The sequence below is a fragment of the Melitaea cinxia genome, chromosome 12 (assembly GCF_905220565.1).
Source record: "Melitaea cinxia chromosome 12, ilMelCinx1.1, whole genome shotgun sequence".
Classification (NCBI taxonomy): Eukaryota; Metazoa; Arthropoda; class Insecta; order Lepidoptera; family Nymphalidae; genus Melitaea; species Melitaea cinxia.
Genome location: NC_059405.1, coordinates 301,625 through 326,086, shown reverse-complemented (window position 1 = coordinate 326,086; position 24,462 = coordinate 301,625). Strand labels below are relative to the sequence as shown.

Below are 24,462 nucleotides of genomic sequence, written 5' to 3'. Positions count from 1 at the left end.
CGTAACGCATTTACGCCGCGTCGCGCGACGGCGGGAAGCCTGCGCAATCCGGAGGCCGGGCTGTTATCTCGTTAAGGCACTGCGGCGGGCGGGAACTGGGGCAGCGGCGCTGAAAGCTCGAGCCGCTGGATGCCGCGGCCGCCGCCGGGCGCCGCGCGGGCCGCAGTGACGCATTGCAGGTGCGCGGTGGCCGACCGGCGCGCGCCGCCGCACCCATCGATATAAAACCGACTATCCTTTGCAGATCAAATCTAATCCCGTGCCGTGCGTCCCGAGACATGGACTACGTTCGTAACGTGCATTGAATCGAAACGTAGACGAGACCGAGTGAGAATCGAGAACGGTCATGAGAGTGCGGTTATTCGATTGAACGATTCCGAACGATTCGCGCGGCGCACGGAGTGTATCGCGGTCGCGAGTTTCTCGGCGCCACCGCTCGCGCGAGTGAGGGCGGCAGTATCGTTTCAAACGTCGGTCCGTGCGGTCGCTTTAGCGGCGTAGTCTGTGATTTTTAGTGTAGCTCCGGATAATCCAAGTTAATCTACAATGGTGAGTGTTTTTTCGTCAAAACGAAAGCGACAGTGTCATCGAGGGATCCGTCCGAATCTTCTCCGGGGTATATTTTTCGGTTGTGGTGCATCGGTGTTTATAGTGATGACGGCCTCCATTATTATTGTGATTACGTTTTTTTTACCGCAATGCGGATTGCCATCGTAGCCGAAGTAGTAATGGAAATTTCGAGTAAGTCTTATTAGAACCGTCGGAACATTATTGATGAAAGAAAGGGGGCCGGTCCGTCGAAACGACCGTTACGTCTCGAGAAACATCGGTCGCCATAGTTTTGTTAGGTGTAACCGATGAAATGACGTTACTACGTGCGGTGGCTAATTTTCGGGCGGTTTTTTCGTCGATGTTGTTCAGGGCAAGTTGTGGCGAGTGTTTTTCGATGAGAAGCTACGGGGCCGTCGCGCCCTGCTGACGAACGATCGATGGCCGGGCGCACCTGTCAAACGCCCGTTGACTCATCGCAATGTTAGCTTACATTTTTCATACGCAATTCATTAAACGGGTTCCGTTAGCTTTCCTCGCTACTTGAAGCACGGCGACAACCATGGTAGGTGCTTCTACGTCGCATTAATTTTCATAGCCAAAAGTGCCGGTGTTCCTATGAAGCCATTGACGTTAGCGGGTTTTTAATGTCTTCGAAACCTTAATTTCAAATCATTAATTCGAATTAATAACAATGATTTAGTATATACTACAAGCTTATTATCACACAGGTATACAAAGGTAAGCGTAGTTATATGAGATCTAACAAACGTAATATCATAGTTTTAAGTGTGCTAAAAGTTGTTGCCGAGTTCATAGTTACAAAGCAAATTCAATGTAATAAAAAAATTTCTCTTAGAAGCATACATAAATGCCAGAAATGTTATTATTTGAAATGTCCTTATATTATTATTCTTTATCCTGGCAGCTGCAACATTCCCCTAGTGATACAACAATATATTTTTACGTACCATTGTTATACCATATACCATACTTGAGGAAAATAAAATTCTTAATAAATAATGAAATAATTCTGGGTGTGTACCCTCCTGCAAATATACAACTTCTTAAATAATAATTCTGTTTTGCTTCTTTTGTATGTTTTATTTAATTTTATTTAATGATTTCCGTTAATTAAATATATTTATGTAGAATTTCGCTCATTGTTAAAAGAATTATAGTAATGAGATTAGTATGAATCATTAAAAATAATGTCATGGTAGTAAAATACAATTCACTGGCATTATTGAAATAAGAAACAGACCAACTTATGTTATTACTATTATGTATGGAATGTAAGACAGCTTTGTGAATAACAATATCTAATAATAATAGTAGTTGAATTAGAACATTATTTAAAAAAAAAAATTGGAAAATTCATGAGTGCGAGCAACCAATTTATATTTATAAAATAATCGAGATTTACACTCATAAAAATACAGTTTATAACTTAGTTTTTGTATAGTTAACAATTGAGTTACTTGTCGGAAGATAATTTATAAAAAATTATTGTAAAAAATGTAAAGAAATTTTCAGCCTTCATATTCAAGTTAATAGTTTTCTAACATAATAAAAATTACAGCTTATCTCTTTCAAGTGGTTCTCGCTTTATTTTGCTTTCATCCGTACATCCAAAATATTGTCGACCAATGTCTTTTTTTTTTATTAATTCTTTTTACTATAATAGTATTCATAACAGATTTCAAAGGATATTTAATCTATAGCTTGATGTGTATTCTGAATAAAAGTGTGTATTTTGTAGCATATTAATGTATTGTTATTAAAATATAGAGGCTCAAGGGTAAATGATTATCGTACTTATCATTTTTTGAGAATAAAGCACAGCCTCCTTGGAGGCTTGTTATAATATAAACTTGAAATAAAACTGTTTATTCTCAATTAATATAGTTAATTTTGAAACATATTCTGATACTCATAGTAATATTGCTGCTTTACGAGGGCCACTTATAATGTTATTAAGATATGGTAACCTTACCTTAGTCACAAGCTAGTATTAAAATATGCTTTAAAGTGTCCACAGAGTAATAAAATTATATATTTGCGATTATATTGCCTTTGTTATCAATATAGCATATAGTTTTTTTAAATGGTTATATAGTTATATAACTTTTTGGTAAATAATTTATTATAACCCTGCAATAAAACAATACTTTTATCAATCTTACAAACTGATTGTGATTTAAACATTTTTGAATATCATATCAAAAATTGACCGCTCCAGTGGAGTTCGAACCCACGTCTCCCGACTGACTGTGTCTAGCCAATTATTTGATTGGCTAGAGTGGTCAATTTTTGATATGATATTCAAAAATGTTTAGGATTCCTAATGTGTGGGTAACACAAAAATAAAATCGTAGATATGATTGTGATTTCTATTGAAAAAAAAAATTATCACATATTTAGAATTTTCTCAGTAATGCCAAAAATTTTTGTAATCTCCTTTTTATCTTTGGAAGTTGAATTTGCAGAAAATATTAAATTGAATAACAGATTTTGTCTTCAATTCTTGAATTTTAGTTAATTCACAGTTTGAAAATAGTTCAAACAATATAACTTGAGCTTGAAAACACAATTATCAATATAATTGTGTTTTCAACGAAAAACTAACTTCAATTATATTGACAAGTAATACAACGTAGGTAGACGAAAAAATAGTCAAGTAAATACGCATTATCAAAAATTACTCTTAAAAGTTGTAATCAGACCTCGGTGTAATTTAAACGTGACCACATGATAAACATCGGCCTTCGATTAAATTTAAAATCATCAAAATCGGTACACCCAGTAAAAAGTTATGCGGATTTCGAGAGTTTTCCTCGATTTCTCTCGGTCGAATTGAGTAACCTCCTCGTAATATTCGTTTATTTATTTGGTCAAACATTAAATACAAGCGGAGTATGGGCCGCAAGGTACGTATTCGATACGAAAAACTGACAATAAACTTAATTTATCATTAAAATGTCTGTATGTTTAATTGAAATCTTTTGATACTCTTTGAAAACAGGAAAATAATAGGACAGTATTTAAGCTTTTAAAAGTATTAAGTTTTTATGGTAACTATCAACGTTTTTGCTCGTACGGAACTTTGCGGCTTTCATTTTGAAACTCCGAACCACGGCATCTACTATTTCGGCAGTTTCAAAATGACGGTAAGTAAAATTAGTAAAAGTATTTCAAGAGTGTAAACCTTGCTGGAATTCTTTTGAAATACGCGAATACACGAGTGTCGTGTATCAGAAATTAATTCGAACGTATATTGATTATATTTGTAATGAAAAATTATCGCAGCATGTAGGTATATCGATTGTGCCATTGTAATACTGCAGTACTTGATATCTCGCGTTATCTGAAGTGGTCCGCAGTGTGACGTGTCGACTAACCAAATAGTAATTACTTGTTTAATCTTCGTAATCGTGTTATCAAAAGAATGAATTAATGTATCATTAACTGTTAGGCCTCGTTGTCGCGCTGTTCTGTCAAAATGGTTGTTACAGCGGTAAATATGAGTAGCGATTTCGTTTTTTTCCTCGTCAATAAATAATCTAAATATTGACTGAATTTCCTTGTTGGTGGATTGTTTTGTATTGAATATATTCACGCCATTTATTGTATATATTCGTGTTTCAGGCGGATCAACTGACGGAAGAACAAATCGCAGAGTTCAAGGAGGCGTTTTCACTGTTCGATAAAGACGGCGATGGCACCATCACCACCAAAGAACTGGGCACCGTGATGCGCTCGCTAGGACAAAACCCCACAGAAGCTGAACTGCAAGACATGATCAATGAAGTCGATGCGGACGGTAAGTGAACCGCTATTACCACCTATATCAACAGAATACCTCTAAATTCTAGTTTCTATATATTAAGAAAACGTCTTAAAACATATTTGTTAGGAATTTAACGGTTAGTAAAAAAACGAATCGTTTTCTGAATAAAAACGAGCTAAAATTACCGATTACCTACTCATACATACTCGCATTCCACTTAGTCACTGCTATCTTATCTCTATTTATTCTATTACTCCTTAAAACATTGTTCGATATTTCCTTACAGAATGTTTTTATAATAGCCTATAACATTATGTAGTTCCTTTAAAAATGTTTATCTTCGAAATTTGAATGAGGAGAAAAAATGAGGGTATATCAAAATTATTTATTGTTACTTGTTATCAACTTAATAAAGTTGGTATCATAAAATCAGTTGGGGCCTATTTCACTAGTTGTGGCTATTTGATGTAATATTCTTTTTCACCACCGAACTCTATTGTATTTAGGAGATATTTCTATTGGCAAATAAATATCTAAAACTTTTATTTTATTAATTGAAGTGAAATAGGTCTTAGTGATCTCTTACACCTCCTGCTGTTAAAGATTAATCGTAACTTATTTGCAGGATTACCTTTATCCACAACTTGTGTTACAGGCCCCAAATCTGACGTATTTTATCTTTTTTAAATATCACGTAATACCACCTGTCTGTTGTACGGAGTTGCAAAGTTATCGCCGGTCGATATCGTTCGAAATATTTATTACTGATAACTGTTGTTCATTGGAACGACAGTTATCAGTTGAAGGTTCTAGTTTTAATATCTAAATTACTTTCAAAAAAAAATCTATTAAAACATTATGTAAACCGTTCCAGTAACTAAAATTTGAGCCGTTACTTTTTTATATTGTCTTTTTACATGCAGGTAGTTGATCTTTAAAAATAATTAAAAGAAGAAAAAAAAACATTGAACTACATGTAATTTAGTAATTAGTAGTGTAGTGGTGCTTGAGCCACGTACGCGCCAAACACCGAGTGTTTGCGGGTTCGAGTCCCGCTCGTGATGGATATTTGTACATGTATTTCTTTGCGGTTTGGATGTCTGTCCTTACGGATCTCCCTACCGTAACTCATAGAGTAACCGTAACATATAGACGTGATAGCGATCGTTAGTCACAGTAGGGAATATATCCGCCAACCCGCAGTGGAGCATCGTGGTTGATTAAGATTCAATCCTTCTCCTACATGGAGAAAGAGACCTATGCCCAGCATGGGATGTTACAGGCTGAATCGTGATCGATCTTGTTCTGATCAGGACACTTAAATGTACTCATAGTTGCATATTAGCTGATAGTTCAAATAACTTTTTAAAATAGGAAAATATGACTAGGTAGCTATTAAAACTAAATTTTCCTAGATTTCGTAAAGCGAGGGTGAATATCTTGCAAACGGGGTCAGTCGCAGTAGTAAATCGGTATTAAGTAAAATTCAAGTGAAGAAAACTTTCGCGAAACTCGCGAGCCCGCGATAAACTACTTTCCTATATAATTTGACGCGTACTATCTCACCAACCTCGATGGAAAGTTGGAGGGTATATATAAAATTTATACAGATACTTGTGAAGAGGCAAGTTAATCTTATCGCCGTGCTAATATTGTTGTCTATTTCTGGTCGGAGAGTATTAAATCATCTATTTTCGATATCGTTAAACAAAAGTTTTCAAACGGCTGATAAATCAGTGTGAACTATGTTAGGATCGTCGCAGCTGGCACCGATCCTCGAATCTACCTTTTGCGGACAACGTTGATCACTTATTTCCTTCAACAAACGAGTGGGCGTCCTAATATATTATGTCCATTTACGTAGGCCGTAGTTTACATCGTACTTTATCTGATTGTAAATATTTTTTCAAACTACCCACAACGCCAGAATTAGTTGTTACGTGGCACTCGCAAAATGTGATACTATAATTTATAGTTTAGCTGCCGATGTCATAACGCCTATAAATAGCGAAGTGGCACCGGTAAACAAATATACATATACATACATACTTTTAAATTTGCTTCGTAATAATTTGACATTGCGTTAATTTGAATGTAACTGGCTGTACTGATGTAACTGATGAGTACTTCCCAACGCGTGTTGATTGAAGGTTACAAAACAATATCGCATAATGTTTCAGGAACTGTGGCGTTGAATTAATGTTTGCTGACAAATGTCTTGTATGTATATACAGCTGAGAGGCGTTCTGATTTCGAATCACGTGTTTGTAATTAGCGCTTGATAGTACATAATTACGATCACACGGACTTATTTCATTTTCTCGCTCTTATTTGTGTTAAATTAAGTAAATATTTTGATTGAAATAATGCGTCAGCGTGTGCCGCATGATTTACGCGAAGAAAGACGCTAAATAAACTTTGGTTTAAATAAAATATAATGTTATGATCATAAATTAATGATAATAATTTTATATAACATCCAGCGGGTTCTGTGAGCACAGCCAGTTCTGCGTCTATAAAATACCAGTTACGATTTTCTCACGTTAAGACAATTTCACGAAAGATAATTACATCCCCACGTCCAAAAACACGTTTCATTGCTCGAATTTTGTAAAGGCGAACGACTTTAGTAATCGTCGATGATTTGATTCGAAATCGTATAATTATTTGGCAAACGATGTCATTTAATGGCGTCGGTTTATTTATTCGAAGATGATATTCGATAATGTAAAAAAATATGCATAATATAAAAGAGAAACCATCTGTACAGCAAATATTCCCCACAAGCGAGCAACCTCAACGATACATCATGTGCTGCGAGCTGTATCGAGTCGGTCTCAACTTGACGGTATTTTCGGTATTGTTTACACTATATTGTACGAGCCGTGCGCGACGTGAGACGACCTTGACATCACATGTTATCAACGTGGCGTCAGTAAGAACTGATACTTTATTAATGCGATGGTATTTATAAAGATACGCATTCACCTGGCTGATGTTTTGGCGCTTGTGAGGTGTCTCCACAGCCCGCCCGTTCAGTCAACGTACGGTACTCCGCCAAAACATCGACAATCGGGAAAGCCAGAGCTATATTTGATACGACACCCTCGTATAACGTCTCATACTACTAATGATAATCCCATGAAAATCTATTAAGACGCAGTAGCATTCCTTTTGTTTTCCTAATAATAATCTTAATACGGTATATAATCTTAAAATGTGCATATCGGAATTGGCACCTATCAGAATAAAACTAGCGCCACGCCAAATGACGAATTATTGATTACTTCTCGGTTTGTAACTTCAGAATTATTACCATACTAGCGACCCGCCCCGGCTTCGCACAGGTGCAAAAACTATCAGTGTTATTTTACTATATTATGCATGTATGTATTATACATATAAACCTTCCTCTGGAATCACTATTTACTAAAGAAAACCGCATCAAAATCAGTTGCGTAGTTTTAATGATCTAAGCATACATACAGCAGGAAACGACTTTGTTTTATACTATGTAGTGATTTGAATAATCAAATATCATGTCATGTCAAACTCCTGATGTTCGATCATCCTTGAAGTTACGGAATTTGCTCGAATCGAAAATCATGGGAACGAACGTCACACACTGTTTATTGTGCTTAGGCGCAGTTTGTTTAGATGGGCGTGAGATCCTTAATTGCCATAACAATTTAACATAATTTCTATGTTAAATGTAACACAACACTCGTGAAGATGCAGAACGACTGATACGATACCTGTCCATCATCATTGTCATCGTTGGCTCTGACGTCAGCTGAGGTCGCGCCTACGATCTCTGTGAGGCGATTGTTTACAAACCTGCATCTGAGTGATTATAAATATTTAAAATGTTATTTGCTTTGAAGTTGTTTATTGTAAATTATTTTCCATCGCGGTTTTAAATAATAACATCGCGACGAAAAAAATTTATCAAATCCATAATCGCAAAAATCTCGTTTTATTTATCATTTATTGTTATTATTATGTCGAACATACAAGTAACAAATTACATCCAAATTTTCATTATAGTCCCGTCACAGAGCAATGAAACTAAGGAAATGAGATGTTTCCCGTTCGGAAATAGTCGAGGGCGAATCTTCAAAGACGTTCTGACTACTTGAGACAATCGCTTTGTCCTGTAACAACTAGGCTGTCTATTCAAGTATCGTGTATCTTATGTGAACTATCCTTATTGGATATCTATCCTCAAAAGATTTAAGATCTACTAAAAGTTGCTAAGTAGAACGTGTCCATTGATTGTCAATCTACCCTCATTACAAAATGTGAATTTTAACTTGTAATGATTTATTTTAAGTTTGCAGTTTGGGTTGATTGTAATAATACGTACTTATTTGTATGGTTATTTTGCTTATTATTAAATTTGTTATTAAAATAACGCTAAATACCAAACCGATGCAGATAAACAATATTTGTCGTTTTCCCGCTCAGTTTGTTTGCAAAATACGAGAAATATAACTCGAATGTTCCATTTGTTTGAACATTGTTAGCGTAATCGACGTGTAATTAAATGTCGTTGGAATCACGCCTGTGATAAACTTCCTAAGACCGTTTGCTAATGCCGTTTTGATTACTTTTAAATATATATTTTGTTCTGTACCGACGTCAGACACCTAACTTTTTTTTATTTCTACTTTTGATTTTGTTCTATCAATAACGACAAATCGAATATTTTCAAACCAGCTGGATCGTCAAACATTGTTCTATCTTGTGAAATAGTTTACTTAATTTTTGATTACCTAATAATATTTTGCAACGTATTAGAAAAACTAAAAAAAAAAATATTACCCGCATCGGTGTAAACGTTCTCGACTTTTGCGCTTAGTGACATATTGAGCTACCATTTTTTATTGAAATCGACTTACGTATATGTACATTCAATTTTTAACGGTAATGTTGATTGCGGTCGGTTGCCAACGTTCGATAACTGCGCTTGTAAATTAATTTAAATAAATGAATAGCAGGATAGTCCTTGATAAACAATTGTATTTTTTCCTGTAAAAGAGCTTATCCTGTTTCGATAGCGAGCCAACCGCTAACTGTAGCAGTTTTAGACTATATCATAATGCTCATACGTTCCGGACCCAATATTGAATAATTGTGTTTGCTCGCAAACGAAAAAAAAAACCGACTTCAATTACATCGACAAGTAATACAACGTAGATCGACGAAAAAATAGTCAAGCAACTACGCGTTATCAAAGATTACTCAAAAAGAAGTTATCAGATCTCGATAAAATTTATATGTGACCACATGATAAACATCAGCTTTCGATTAAATTAAAAATTATCAAAATCGGTACACTCAGTAAAAAATTATTACGGATTTTCGAGAGTTTCCCTCGATTTCTCTGGGATCCCATCATCAGATCCTGATTTCCTTATCATGGTACCAAACTAAGGATATCCCCTTTCCAACAAAAAAAAAATGTCAAAATCGGTACATCCTATAGAAAGTTATGCGGTATAATACAACGTAGGTCGACGAAAAAAGCGTCAAGTAAAAACGCATTATTAGATATAACTCGAAAAGTAGTTGTCAGATCTCAAATAAATTTAAATGGGACAAATTGGCACACACCACCTTTCGATTAAAACAGAATTTGTCGAATTGAGAACCTCCTCCTTTTTTTGAAGTCGGTTAAAAATGTATTTAGATATAAGAAAAATTATCGCGTCTGTTTATTCTCATTTTGGTCTGATTCTCCAATACTTTTTTAGAATTGGACAATATGAGCTTGCTAAGACATATACTGTTAATGATCAGTACCTTTGTTGAAGGATTCCAGTTGAAAGCTGTACATCTGAACGTAGTTTATGTTTCATATGTATGTAAATAATCATTTAAACATCGTTCACAACTCGGCGGTCAGTCTTGACAGCTTGAGACGACTTCAAAACAACGTCTGGTCGTATACGTTACGCCATACCTATATCAATGCAGCCGGTCTCAACAAACTGAGCACAAATACTATTATTGAACATGCATACGATCGCTTCCAACAATATTTAAAGTTTACGGTTTATTTTAAATATTTGTAGAAAAACTAATCGGCCATAATTTGACATGACAAGTAGTGATGATGTTGATTTGGCGAACGTGATGTCTTGCAATTAACTTTTGTTTATAATCCTTGGCCCTCGCGTCTACGCTTTTTGTCATTTGTCTTCACTACGACGATACTCAAAATCGATTTACATTTACCAAGAGATGTTCTCACCTTGACGACGCAGCGTCTCGGAGATAGCTTAATATCGGAACGTGAAGTTCAATTTCATTTCGCGATTTATAAAATGTTGACCGTCTTGGAGATCGCTGCGAATGCGTGGGTTAACTCCAGCCGCTATCGGAAGCCAGCTTGCATCGCCAAGTTTCATTGACCCCCTCTTCAGTAATCGAGAACGTTTTATGAGTAGATAACGACTTTATGCGCATGGAGATCGCTGAAATGAACGCGGTGCAGGAATGTTATAGCCGGGAGTCGCGAAATACCCAATGCACTTCTGAGTTCCCAGGAAGTGTAGCGGTCCAGTTGATTGCCCATAAATTCCGCGGATAACATATTTAATGGAGAGTAAAATTTTATTGACCGCCCGAAATCATTTTAAAACAAATGTTTGGCGTGCTTATGAAATCAATATCAATAATGCCACTTGTTGTTTTCTTATGTTTACGCGAATTTCATTATAATGACACAACTTTTTATCACGGTTTGTTAAGTTTTTTTTTTTAATTCAAATAGGCTTAAAAGGTTCTCTTAAATCGTCACTCTACAAATCAAAATCATATTTGTCTTAAATATTTAGTTACATTCTAAGCGAAGCCATCATCGATTCTGAAGTTAGATACTGCAGAGAAGAATCGGCAAGAAACTCCGTAGTTACTTTGGGAGTTTGGCAGAAAGTTGTCATTGGCGTCGAGTGTAATATATTGTTTATAAGCTGCTTCTATTTGTGGCCACATAGTTGTTTTTGTAACGTTTAACCTTAGCTTAAAGTGAACTGATTTTTAGGTTTCGTGTAATTTTAATGTTTATCCCGCGATAAGAAGTCGTTCACTCCTTAGAGTTAGAAGTACGGTCGAACTATTGTAACTCGTGTAACATTGCGGGTCAATGTACAAATAAAGAAATCAAGTTGACTCTTCTATTCATCAACAGCGGACCGTAAACATCGACATTGCTTTAACATATTATAAATAAAACTTTGAAGATACATCGTCACGGTTTGAAACTTTAAAACATCATTTTACCAATTCTTTGCATTTTTTACCTTGGGTAATTGTTTTAAATTTAAATAAATAAATTTTATAATACTTAAGATTTCTTTAGTTAGTTTTTAAAATGAAAATATTTTATATTTAAAATAGTTGTAACGTTTCTGTGGTGTCTAGGAAGAAGGAGATAATCAATTATGAGTTTAATCAATACACCACATTTTATATTTAATGAATATAAACATTTTGTGATGTATTTTGTTTTATTTGATTCGTTGCCTACGAAAATATTGTAGTATTTCGATACCAGTAAAATACAAATTATGTAAAAATAACCGGAAACGGTTCTAGAAACATCGCTCATCGACATGGGAGGAAAGTCAGCTGACGGGGAGGGGCAGGGCGCGATCAATACCGACACGTGGGGCAGGGGTAATTGGAAAGCCTCGATGCTAGCTCGAAAATAAGCTCCACGAGCTTAAGCCAGCGATCTGTGTACCAATGAGATTTATCGAGATTTCGTTCTAGGCGATTCGTATAAAATCTCACTTTTAAAATGATAAAAATCAGTTTGCCATATGGAATTAATGTTAGTATTAAACGGCGTACACTTCGATCGAATGACCGTGCGAGGTACAGGTAACCAATTAGCGTTGAGCGGACGCGAACGACCAATTAGCTGTTGTACGGGTTCGCGTCTCTCGTCTCGATTGACCCTGTTCAACTTCTAGCCCGATGACATACATTGATTTATCTGTATCAGATATTAACATGACGTCATCGATACGAAATTTTGCGAAAAACATTTTGTGTTTGAATTCGATAGGATTTCGATTAAGCGTTTATGAAATCGATGAAATAAGGCGATGTTACTAGTTCAAGTACAATTAGTTCCTTTCAACGAGACGTAATAGCCCGGTGTCGCTTGTCGAGTCTTAAGATTTATTATAGCGAAACAACGTAGCGGACACGCGCATGCGCCTGATTATGCTTCTAAACCGAGATCGCATTATAAATAGGCCGGTCAAGAAACTCCCATCGATCGATGTCGAACGACCGCTCTCACTGTGTCACCATCGTGCTTAACCTCATCCGTCGACGATTATAATAAATCGCGATCTTTCACCGGGAAAACTAGTAAATTATTCAAATAAAGAATGATAAATTTGTTCGAGAGAATTTATGAAGGCAATGTCTGCTTTGACCTTACTCAGTCCATTATCATGCTCTTCACGCTCCAGAGACGTCATTTGTAATCGTTTTGGAACAGCAGGTCATTTGTTTTAGTGAGGAAAGTTCCTTGCCTTTCTACTCATACTTCATGGCCTAGTAACATTAGTATTTTGCCATCCTTCCTTCGATTTAATCATCGTCTGAGCTTTCAAAGATGGTGGTATTTTTAAACCGAATTGTTTCATGAATTTGACTAAATTGTCCATAGAAGTTATCCACATACATAAAATTTTTACTTATCATCATTATCATTACATAGCATAAAACAAAGTCGCTTCCCGCTGCTTAAATTTTTAAAACTACGCGACGGATTTTGATGCGGTTTTTAGTAAATAGAGATTCCCAGATGAATGTTTATAGGTAGGAACACTGATAGTTTTTGTAACTGTACGAAGCCGGGGCTGGTCGCTAAATATGAATAAGTTGGACTAACAAAATCTAATAAGTACAGACAATCGGTTCCGATTATGTTGATACATATATAGCCATCAATAAAATTATTTTCAGGATGTTCTTCCAAAAAATGTCTTCACGCCTCTAGCGTCGCTCTTGTCACATAACTTATACGAGACAGATCACCTATTTATTGAGTATTCAGGGACACAACATTGAATTTAAAAGAAATTAAATGGGAAGAGAAATCGTCAGGAGTTGGGGATGTGCCAAAATATCGACTACATCATGTCTCTAGCATTAATCTCACAGATAGGGCGCATGATTGACCCATTGTCGTCCTAACTCTCCGCCTACCCTTTACGAGTATGATTCACGGATGAAATTAGTTTGGCATTCTAATTGATGTCTGATATCATGATGTAAAATTAATAGGTTATTTATAACTGGTATAATTTGAGACGAAGGCATTGATTGAACCGAGTCCCGTAACAATTACCCTCGGCTGAATTTGATCTCAATATTGCTAAAGTTCGTTGGTAAAATTGATGGAAGTTAAGCAGCCATATGTTTGGTATCCTATCGCGAGGGTAGACACTAGTTTCGGCATGTTCGATTATCGCCAAGCGAACGTGTTGACAAGGCGCTTATCTAACCGCTCCGTGTGAAGTCGCAGCATTGCAAATGAATTTGCATATTCCCCTGGCGCCGTGCCAGTGCGCTTGTCGCGATTACTCCGCCGTTAGGAGCATCGCCCGACTCGAACACTTTTACCCTAAATATTACATGGATCTCACTGCCTTCCACGCTACATCTGGCAAACTGACAAAAATGATTCCGATAGTATAGACAATTTACCTACTACAGCCGTGTTTTACAACATTGCGTCGTCTGCGATGTGTACGATTTTATTACCAATGTACATCATATTTATAGATGGAATGCTTGAAACAACCTAGAGAGAGGCTCGAGAACAATAGAGTATTTGCAAATTTAAAAAATATATAATGTTCGACGGTGTAAAATGATGGTTAACCATTTACAATGTGTAGCCATTGAATTATCAATCATACGCGAAATGAGTTCATAACACGTCACCGCCACGTCCGCCGGAGCGCGATAATTGCGGCTTCCGCGTCTCGCCATTTCTATTGTTACATGCAGCCGTCAATAATTAAGATTCATTACGTGACATCCACGTTCCCGGCCTGGCGCGAATCTCAAACATAGTCTATTATTAATACGATAGATTTCACTTCTTTCTCCCGAGTCCGTTTTTATTGCTCGTCTAAATATTCAATTATAAAGTTTCGTTTGGAGTGACTGCTAAAACGAATGTTTCACGTCTATTCGTGAAAAGAATGACGGCATAACTTCGTATCCAATTATATCAATCGATAGCCGACTCGTCCGAAGCCATGCCTAATTACGCAGTCCATAAGGAATTTAACAGATACAGTAAGCATTGTCGCTGACGCCATCTTGACTCACGCGTCCTTGCTCGAGCCCGCTAAGGCTTCGTCTCGCTTGCAAAATACTATAGGTATAGGTATCAGAATACAAATACATATCTGAACGAGCAAGATCTCGGTCCCTCCGACGTGCCATTGTTATGTTCTCATCGATTACCGAATCAGATTTTGGAATTATTACTGATACAATTTTATCAATAATAGTTGATATCATTTCAGCCTATCACAGTTCACTGCTGGACATAGGCCTCCACAAGTTCACGCCAAAAATGGTGTGAAATCATTTGTGTTGCCCATAGTCACCACGCTGGACAGGCTTTGTCACACCGAAGACGCTGCTGCCCTAAACGTCTACGGCCTGTGTATTTCATTGCCAGTAGTTGGATGGTTATCCCGCCATCGGTCGGCATTATAAGTTCCAAGGTGGTAGTGGAACCTTATTATCCCTTAGTCGCCTCTTACGACACCCACGGGAAGAGAGGGGGTGGCTATATTCTTCATTGCCGTAACTACACAGCAATAATAATTGATAAATAATTGATAGTAAATTCCTAACTTCAATGTTAAAAGCTTTATTGTACAGTTAGGTTTGTAAATTATTTTTTTGTATTCACACTTAGTTCTAGTACGATTTTTTTAAAGCCAATCTTATGAAAGGTGCATTATCTCACAAAAAGTTTTAAATAATCTACCAATTGGAAACCATATTTTTAAAGCTATTATGCTAAAAAGGTGATCACATTGATAGGTTTTCGCTATTATTATTAAATAAAAACAGAAAAAAAACACACTGTATTTACCAAGAAAATGACGTATCGGAATGATCTCATTCTTAGACGATTAAATAGCAATCTAATCAGATCCATGTGTTAGTCACAGTTTGGAATTACTAATCAATTGAATTATCAACGAAAGAACATAAATATTGTAATTTATGTTGAGGTAACAATAATGTACTAAGTTTTAAGTAGTGTAGAAATATTAGGTTTATAATTTCATGACGCAGTTTGATGTAACCGAAGCCGGCCGCAGACCGCGAGGCCTTTGTTCAGGATCCACCGCAACGCTCTAACGTTTCCCGTTCGAATTGTGCAACGAATTAAACAACCGTTATATTTAGCCTTAAACAGATACAACACATTGTAGCGCAGCTGTATACGATGTCTTTTGCTATCTGACAAAATTTATAATGTTTAGTCGGTCCAAGTTAGCGTCGGATAGGAAAATGTCTAGTGTCGCGGCGTCTGGGTTCAAGGTTCTGTCGCTCGAACAATGAGCGGCCACCCAAGCGTTATAGTTATACCAAAATTGGTAGCAATGGTTTGCCAATTCAAAGGAAGTCTGGCTCGTATAAATATAGATCTAATAACGGCTACGCTATATAGGTATTGCATTATCGAAATACGATTGTTATGAAAATTTTAGAAGGAACATATTATTTTTGTATAGGTTCAAACTTGGCTGAAGATTTAATTATTTACATATATTAATATGAATGGATAACAATTTTAATATGAATTTGTGTAGTGAAACCATGTGTCGTAAGAGAGAAAAGCTAAGTGAACTACAATCGTCCAGATGTGGCCTATAATCGAGAGGCATTGCGCGATCGGGAATGCGCTGTGCATTCTCGAACGCTCGTACCCGGTATAAATAGCCCGCGACGACTCGAAAGGTTACCGCGGAAATAGCAGTGACAAACTTAAACAGAACTTATTTTAGCGACGGCTCCGGCGGACATCGGTCATCGATGACCGAGACGAAATGTCGCTCGTTTTTGTTTGTCTTAACGATGATATGTTTGTACAAACAATACAATGAACATTCTCAGTAATAAGGCTTCTCAAGTATAGTTGTTTTCCTGGCTTGTAAGGTAGTAAAGTTCTTATGGAGGGTTCAGGCAAGTTCGGCAACGCGCTTGGCTCTCTGTTTATTAGGTTTTCTCAGGCTAAGGTAACCGTTTACCATCAGGCGAAGCGTACGCTTATCGGCCATCCTTGTGGTAAAAATAAATCACGATGGACTCTACGAAAAAAGTCCAGACTTCAGGGACAAAAAGCTTTATCTTTTGCTAGTCTAACGATAAAGACGTCCTTAGGTTTATACTATGAAGATCGAAAACTTTAGTCCGATTGCTAAAATCGATTAATGTGTAATGTAAGATGTAATAAATAAATAAATTGTTTATATTCACTATCAATTGGGTAGGAACGCTCTTAAAAGCTAAACATTTTCTTTAATGAAGACATTGCAAAGCTGTTAAATTTATTTTGTATATAAAATTGAGCAATTCGTATAACGAGCGATTTATTACTAAATCAAAATCATGTCGTTTCCGTTTTGCAATGAAGTATATTTTGAAATTATGAATTGAGTGATTCAAGTGAATTGAAAGGTGACCGACCGCTGGATGTACGGTAGTAATAATAATAATATGTGTTATAGGTAGCAGCCGGCTGATATATATACACATATAAATAATATTTATATATAAATAAATACATATTTCACACCCAGACTCAAGGTTGGAGTCGACCCCAAAACCTCCGGAGCTGAAAGCAGGGTCACTACAAATTCCGCCAACGGGCTAGTCAATGGTACTATATTTATTACCGATCGTCCGAATGTTCGTTGTGAGTCAGCGAATATCGCTAACTTTTTGCAATTGTCACCGCTGTAAAAATTTATATTAACGCCAGAATTTTTCTTTTGATATTCCTTTACACAGTAGAACTAAGCTAAAAGTAATTTCTCAGCGCTCTAAGCTTTTTTGCCAAAGCGGTTATATTCTTGCAGGTACTCTGTCTGGACGTGAGAGGTCGATAATTTTTTTTTAAAAATCGATTGTCATTCAACCTTCTGTCTTTATAATAAACGGACAATTTTTTCTAAAAATTTCAATTTATTAAATTATTGTAATTTTAATAGCGTTATTTACGTGTTTCAATTCGTGACAATAGTCACTTGAAGTTAAAATGCATTTCGTGTTTAATATTTTTTCAGTTATAATTCATCCAGATATCGCAAAGTTTAATCTAAAGTATATGTAAATAACTCACAGTTAAAGTGGTATTTGCGCAATAAAATTCTCAAACATTTTCTCAATACAAGTGGCACGCTTGACGATAGCATTACAATGAGTAACTCGTGACTTCGTCTACAAGAAACTGGCATACAATAACACTAGTATTCAAAACGAATACTTATATATTCTGTAGTTATGTCTGCTCCATTTAAAATGAATTCATAATAGAAAATATATTGAAATTAAATTACTTATATCACAACAAACGCATTCAATGTTGGATATTTCGTTACGATTCGATTCTTATAAATGTTTTCCGTTTCTGCACGTTTCTGAAATAATTAAAATTATTCACATCGTAATTCATGAGTTCTATACGCGTATGCTATACGATTCTCTATCTTTTCCCATAAATCCTACCCCAACTGACAAATTCCCTTTGTTCGACAGACGTGAACTGTTCGTAATGCTCAATTTAAAGCCTGACTTACTGCTGCGCGATAAATTACGATTGCATTTTTTTTAAGTCGCTCTCTTATACGGTTATGTTTCGCTACTCCGATTAATCTTAGCCATTTCTCGTTATGTCAGTCGCTCGCGCGGTGCACACAAGTCGGGGCAATGAATTACACGTATTAAATCGGTCGTTTTTAAATTTTGTATAATCACTAGTCGATGATACGCTGATTGATTTATATCGACGTAATCGATATTTCTCACTATCGAGGCTCCTTCTGTTTATGCTAACATGTTTTATACAACTTTATCATCGGTTGATTGTATCGTCGAGAAGCACCATGAAAAGAAACGCCAGCGTTTATTCGCGTTTCTTTTGATATCGGGCGCTTTGATAAAAATAATATGAATTGCACCTATCAAGAGGTTTGGAGATAGTGTTTTGCGTTATCCTCGTGTTGAGTTATCCTGAAACTTGCTAATTTTCATTATTTATAATACTGTCGTTTCCAAAGAAATCGAACAGGATAAAAGTAGGAATAGGAGGTAAATACAAATAATAAGTTTTTAGAAACATTATGTACTCGTGATGGTCTTTAAAAAAACAAAAACTTCAAACACTCTTATTTACATTACAGGCAACGGCACGATAGACTTCCCCGAATTCCTCACAATGATGGCGCGCAAGATGAAAGACACAGACAGCGAGGAGGAGATCCGCGAGGCCTTCCGCGTGTTCGATAAGGACGGTAACGGGTTCATATCCGCGGCCGAGCTGCGCCACGTGATGACCAACCTCGGCGAGAAGTTAACTGACGAGGAGGTCGATGAAATGATCCGCGAGGCCGATATCGACGGCGACGGTCAGGTCAATTATGAAGGTGAGTGACGCTCTAACACCGTCGTGGGTGTTGCCACCGGCGACACTATTGAAAAAAAGAAAACACGTTAATTTGGATAGAAGTATTAGAAAAAGAAAATAACGGAACAATTACGACTTGAATACTAACATTGATCTGAAGTCATTTTTAAGAAGATTGAACTAGTTTGACCGTTATAAATACGTCGTCCCACACCCGATGACGCTAACGCTTTGCTAAATGCACTGTTTACTTTTTCTTGAATGCGACTAGGTCGGCAAACAATCTTTAACGGCCCAGATAGTAAGCGGTTAACGTAGCCCATAGACGCTTGTTACACCGAAAACACCGACCCCAAGAGCTTAGACCACCATACTCACAACAGGGACGCAACAATACTCGAGAGCAGTGTTATTTAGCTGTGATCTTCTGTAAGGTTAAGGTCCTCCACCAGGTGGGCTGCTCCAAACAGGAAATATCCTGCCTTGCCCTCGCTCAATGATACATTTAAAATATTTACTTTGATTGTGTATTATTTTTATAGCTTTGTTTTTGAAAATGCAAATGATATGGGTTGGTTTGGAGCGAACGTTTTCACTTTTGTGCTCAGCATGTTTCGTCTGCCGTGCTATCAGAGAGACGATGCCATTAATTTCTTGGTACCCGAGTGAAAGCCACACCTTGTAGATGTGACGTTTACTTGTGATTATGTCTTTAACCGTTGTCGCTATGGGTTATTATTTATCTGCTAGAAACTGCTTTTTATAACGTCACCTCGGTAAAGAATTTTTCACCATAAAAACAAAACTTGACCTCGTAAAGCGTATTTTTATATGGAAACTAAGATTTTATCTAAATGGCTTCGTTTACAGTATTAAGCTTAAAAATACCATGCTCCTTAAAAATCGTACAATCGTTTAAAATAAAAATGTATTTATTATGCGTTTTCATTTTTGTTGTAGTTATTCACATATAAAGTATATTCATAAATATCACACATACAAGTAAAGCCTACACATACTCGCTCTAGTTTACATCACATCAAAACATGCGCTTGTTCCGAGCTACAACGTTTTTTATTACTCGCTATTTTTTTTAAAAAAAAAAGCCACATATTTCGATAACGATAACAGGTGAAGGTTACTGATAATTATTTCAATTTGCAGAGCTTAGCCGATAGGGTATGAAATATGCTGGCGATAGGAAATCAAATCGGGGCAATCAATAATTATATTCCAATACAGAACACAGTTTACGTATTTAAAATTGTCATTTTTATTAATATAAAACTAACAAGAACGATATAATTTGTAGGGTTTTTACTGTCTAGGGTCACAAGTATATTAAAACAGCAAAAGATTGAAACAAGGCTAGGTGTTGTAAACTCATTAAATATAATTCTTTATATAGTGTCTCATATTTGTTCCACAAAGATAATTAACAGCATTAATAAAGTCCCGATAAAAAAATATACTTGGTCAACTTCCAAACCACGCGTATATCGGTTAACAGAGCGCGAGACAATTGTTTGGTGACGTGTCTTCTTGTTTGTGACGTACTGTTTACACTAGTACGAACAGTTATAATAACCTGCCCGTTCACTCGGACAGGAGGTATAAATACCATTAGATGATGTTTGTTCATATGCGCCGAAATAGATTACCAAAACCTTGGAAATATACCACAGGACTAGAATTAACTCGGGTAAATATCAGGTGTTAGGTGGTTTGGGACTTAACATATGCATGCGTGCAAGCTATCCCGTAACATGGAATTAACTGAAACTTCCCGTTCTAGTCACTAATGCATCCGTCTCAGAAATGGGTAATATACACTGAAACACATTCACACGAAAATCTCTTGAATGCAACACAATCCGACTGAGGGTAGTGGCGACGCTTTATTGCTATTAGGATGTAATTATATTCATTATTAATATTGCTAAATGATCTGATGTAAATTGAAGTAATGACCGTAAGGGGTTGTCCATAAATACGTTCGCAAGTAGTGGGGATATTTGCTTAGCGCTACGAGATATACAAAGGGGTTTTTTTTTGTACATCTTCAAAAAAAAAAACATCAAAGTATTAATCTGTATGCTATTTTAATCGCGTAATAATTTATAGAGGGAAGTTCTAATATTTGTGGCGTACGTTTTGGGAGTCATTGAAAGTATGGCAGCGCTACAAAGGGGATTCCCCCTAAAAGGTAAAGTTCCGCGTGACGTATCGTATCGTATGGACAGCCCGAGTCGCCGCTGTCCGCATCGCTTCAGTCTCAACGAGCGCGTTCTCTCTCTTGCAGACTTCCATGCGCTCGCGCAAATGATATTCGCGCGCGGCGACGGGAGTCGCTAGCGCGCGGCCCGCCCTTGTCCTTTCGTTACACTAACTAACCGTTACCATGGACTCTGCGATACCAATGCGATCTCGAAATATTTCCTAGTAGTGTGTAGAGAAGGCCTACGCCGCCGCGGCCCACTAGGTACTGACAGTGCTATCTCGATGGTTTGCTGCTCGTATCTGTTCACCTTGACAAGCTCGCTCCCCCGGCCCGCCCCCTCCCTGTTGTGCTCCCTGCCTCCCCGGCGGCCCGGTGCATGTGTCTAATGTCTGTATAGAGCTCTCTTCTAGAAATACCACCTGGCGATCCGCCGGTAGCCGTAACCGCTTGCCGCGCTTGTACCGTACGTAGCTTGTGCATCTTCCGAAACGAGCAGCAAACGTAACGCGAGACCGTGAGACGCGTCGTATCAGAGGGTGGTATTTCACAATCCCTTTGTAGTGGCATGACGAGGTTGGACGTTTCCTCTGGTTTGTTTACTATGGCGCGCCGAGTACACCCCTCCCCCCGAGGGTCGAGGCGTGTGCTCGGCGCCCGCTTTAAACTTCACATCACGATCAATTAGCGATTATATTTTGTCTAACAGGTTACTCGTTTTAATAGTGCATCCTCTGTCTGTCGGTCACAACTTTCTGTGTTAATATTATATTCATCGTATTAATACTTCATCTTAGACACGTTTGCGAGGGTTCTGTGAATATTTTATATTTTTATTCGTCGCTAATGCCGTCCTCTCTCTGTTTCAGAATTCGTCACCATGATGACGTCGAAGTGAGCCGCCGGCTAGTGTGTGTGTATAAAGCAGAGAATTTTAATATACGTTTTGTTTCATGACACACAATATTACCATCGTATTGGACCTGCATTTCTCTAGTGTTTGCGATAAATTAATATTGTCATCGTTTAAGTTAAATGGTATATATGCCGGTGGGCGCGGGCGCGGCGCGCGTCCGCCCCCTCCCTATTTAGACTTTAAAGTATTCCGTTAATTTTACTATGTAAGGAAGAAAACTTCAAGTGTAGCGGTACAAAGGCGAAACGAGTAGGTGTGCGTCGCGTTGTGGTGGATATCGGTCCGCGAGTGTCGCGAGTGCCGCGCGCCGTCGCGTGCCGCTGGCGTGCCGGTCGCGTGCCGGTCGCGTGCCGGTCGCGTGCCGGTCGCGTGCCGGCCGCGCGCCGGCCGCGTGTCGCGCGAGTGTCGTGTGCGGTGCCGCGGGCGCAGTGCTAACTCCGCATCTTTCCGATACATTTAAATGTAAATTTTTTTCAAGTATGAGATATTTATAAAGTACGTGAAGATTAAAAGTTTAAAAAACCCAAAAAAAAAAACATACCGTGGCCGTAGCACGGCGGGACACACCGCCCTGTACATTAATGATCGTAATAAATGTTTAAATTTAACTAACTCTGTAAACGAATAAATTAGATTTATTGGTAATGCATTAATTGTATCTGTAAATGACTTGATAAATATTATATTTCTATTGTTGGTGAAACTAATTCTATCGAATGGAATGTACTCCGCTCTGTTATTCTCTTACCACATTTGATTCATTCTGTTATTAAATTTTACAAAAAGACATACTGAAAATAAATGTTTCTTCATTTTTAGGTCAATAAGGATCGGTGTTTTATTTCCTATACCTATACAACATCCTATCTTGTCCCAAAAGATAAGTTAATTAACATTAAATCGTAACGGAATTAAATTTAATATTACAACACTAAAAATGCTTAATACTGTTTAAATATACTCTATTTTACATTATTTGAGTTAGTTTAATTTACGATAGCTAATATGTAGTTAAAACTAGGTGTAAAAACATTTGTAAATGCTTAATTTTTGTACAATCGTCCTACTTATTGATATATTACAAACATACAATATAAACTGTGATTAAGTTTGCTAGGCAAGACAGTCTAAAAAATCTTATGATATAGCTCATGTAGAGATAAGGTTTTATACAAATATTTGATGACTGGTTTTGCTCTCGAGAAATTAAATTAACATTTAACCCTGAAATGCATACTGTAGCATACAAAGTACATAGTATTCTGGTGACTGAATAACATGCACCTTCGTCTCAAAAAATATATCTCCTATCCATCCAGAGAAGACTTAAATTAACTTCTTATGTTGGCACTGCTGTTTTTTCCTTTTTTTTCAATTAATGATTGCTAACGTTTATTTTAATTTATCAAGATAAGGGAACATTGTATGAGATGTTTGTTATAGGGGTGATAAATTGGTATTTCAAGTTACGAGACGAAGATAGAGTGGTTCTAACGATAAAGTAAGCTCGTACTTAACCAGCTTAAATGGAAATTAACCAGGTGTTGCTATAAAATATAGGCAGACATGAATTTTTCAAGTTTTGAACGAAAAAATTAAAAACTTTCGTCGATCGTCGTCGACGTTGTATTACTCGTCGATCGTCGTCGACGTTGTATTACTCGTCGATGTTAAAAACACAATTATTTTTTTAATTACTTATGTAAATTAGTACCATACCAATTTTTTTCTTGTAATTTGAATTTTTTGTATCTTGAAAATTATTAATCCTTTCAAACCAAATCATTAATATAACGTAAATTCTTTAAAATAACTAAGTTTGTCCCTATTTAATAATAGGCAAATATATCGAGCACCAACTTTCGAATAAAATAGAATTATTAAAATCGGTATATCTAGTAAAAGGCGTATGAGGAAGCACACAAAAAAATATAGTCAACGTAGTTATATAGCTAGTGTCCGACCGAAACAGGTTTTTTAGCCGAAGCCCAAATCAAAATCAAAATTGCGGCCAAGAAAAAAAAAAACCTTCAAAAATTTATTTGCACATATCATAACATAGTTTGTGTTATAATATTCTCCGTTGTTCATCATCGTCATCATCATCATCATTTCAGCCTATCGCAGTCCACTGCTGGACATAGGCCTCCACAAGTTCGCGCCAAAAATGGCGTTAACTCACGTATTTTGCCCAGTCACCACGCTGGGCAGACGGGTTGGTGACCGCAGGCCTGGCTTTGTTGCGCCGAAGACGCTGCTGCCCGTCTTCGGCCTGTGTATTTCAAAGCCAGCAGTTG

At 37.0% G+C, this 24,462-nt stretch overlaps 1 protein-coding gene across 2 annotated transcripts; it reads left to right on the top strand.

Annotated features, from left to right (window-relative positions):
* Window positions 1-259: 259 nt before the first annotated feature.
* LOC123658447 (calmodulin) lies at window positions 260-22,993 on the top strand. 2 transcript variants are annotated; one of them, XM_045593868.1, is made up of 4 exons: window positions 260-549; window positions 4,198-4,372; window positions 18,808-19,050; window positions 22,119-22,993. In XM_045593868.1, exons 1-4 carry the CDS (start codon window positions 547-549, stop codon window positions 22,145-22,147), a joined length of 450 nt encoding a protein of 149 aa, XP_045449824.1. In that variant the 5' UTR covers window positions 260-546; the 3' UTR covers window positions 22,148-22,993. The 2 variants fall into 2 exon arrangements, with proteins under 2 accessions (XP_045449824.1, XP_045449825.1); XM_045593869.1 differs by lacking the exon at window positions 260-549 and adding an exon at window positions 854-1,114.
* The last annotated feature ends 1,469 nt before the right edge of the window (window positions 22,994-24,462 follow it).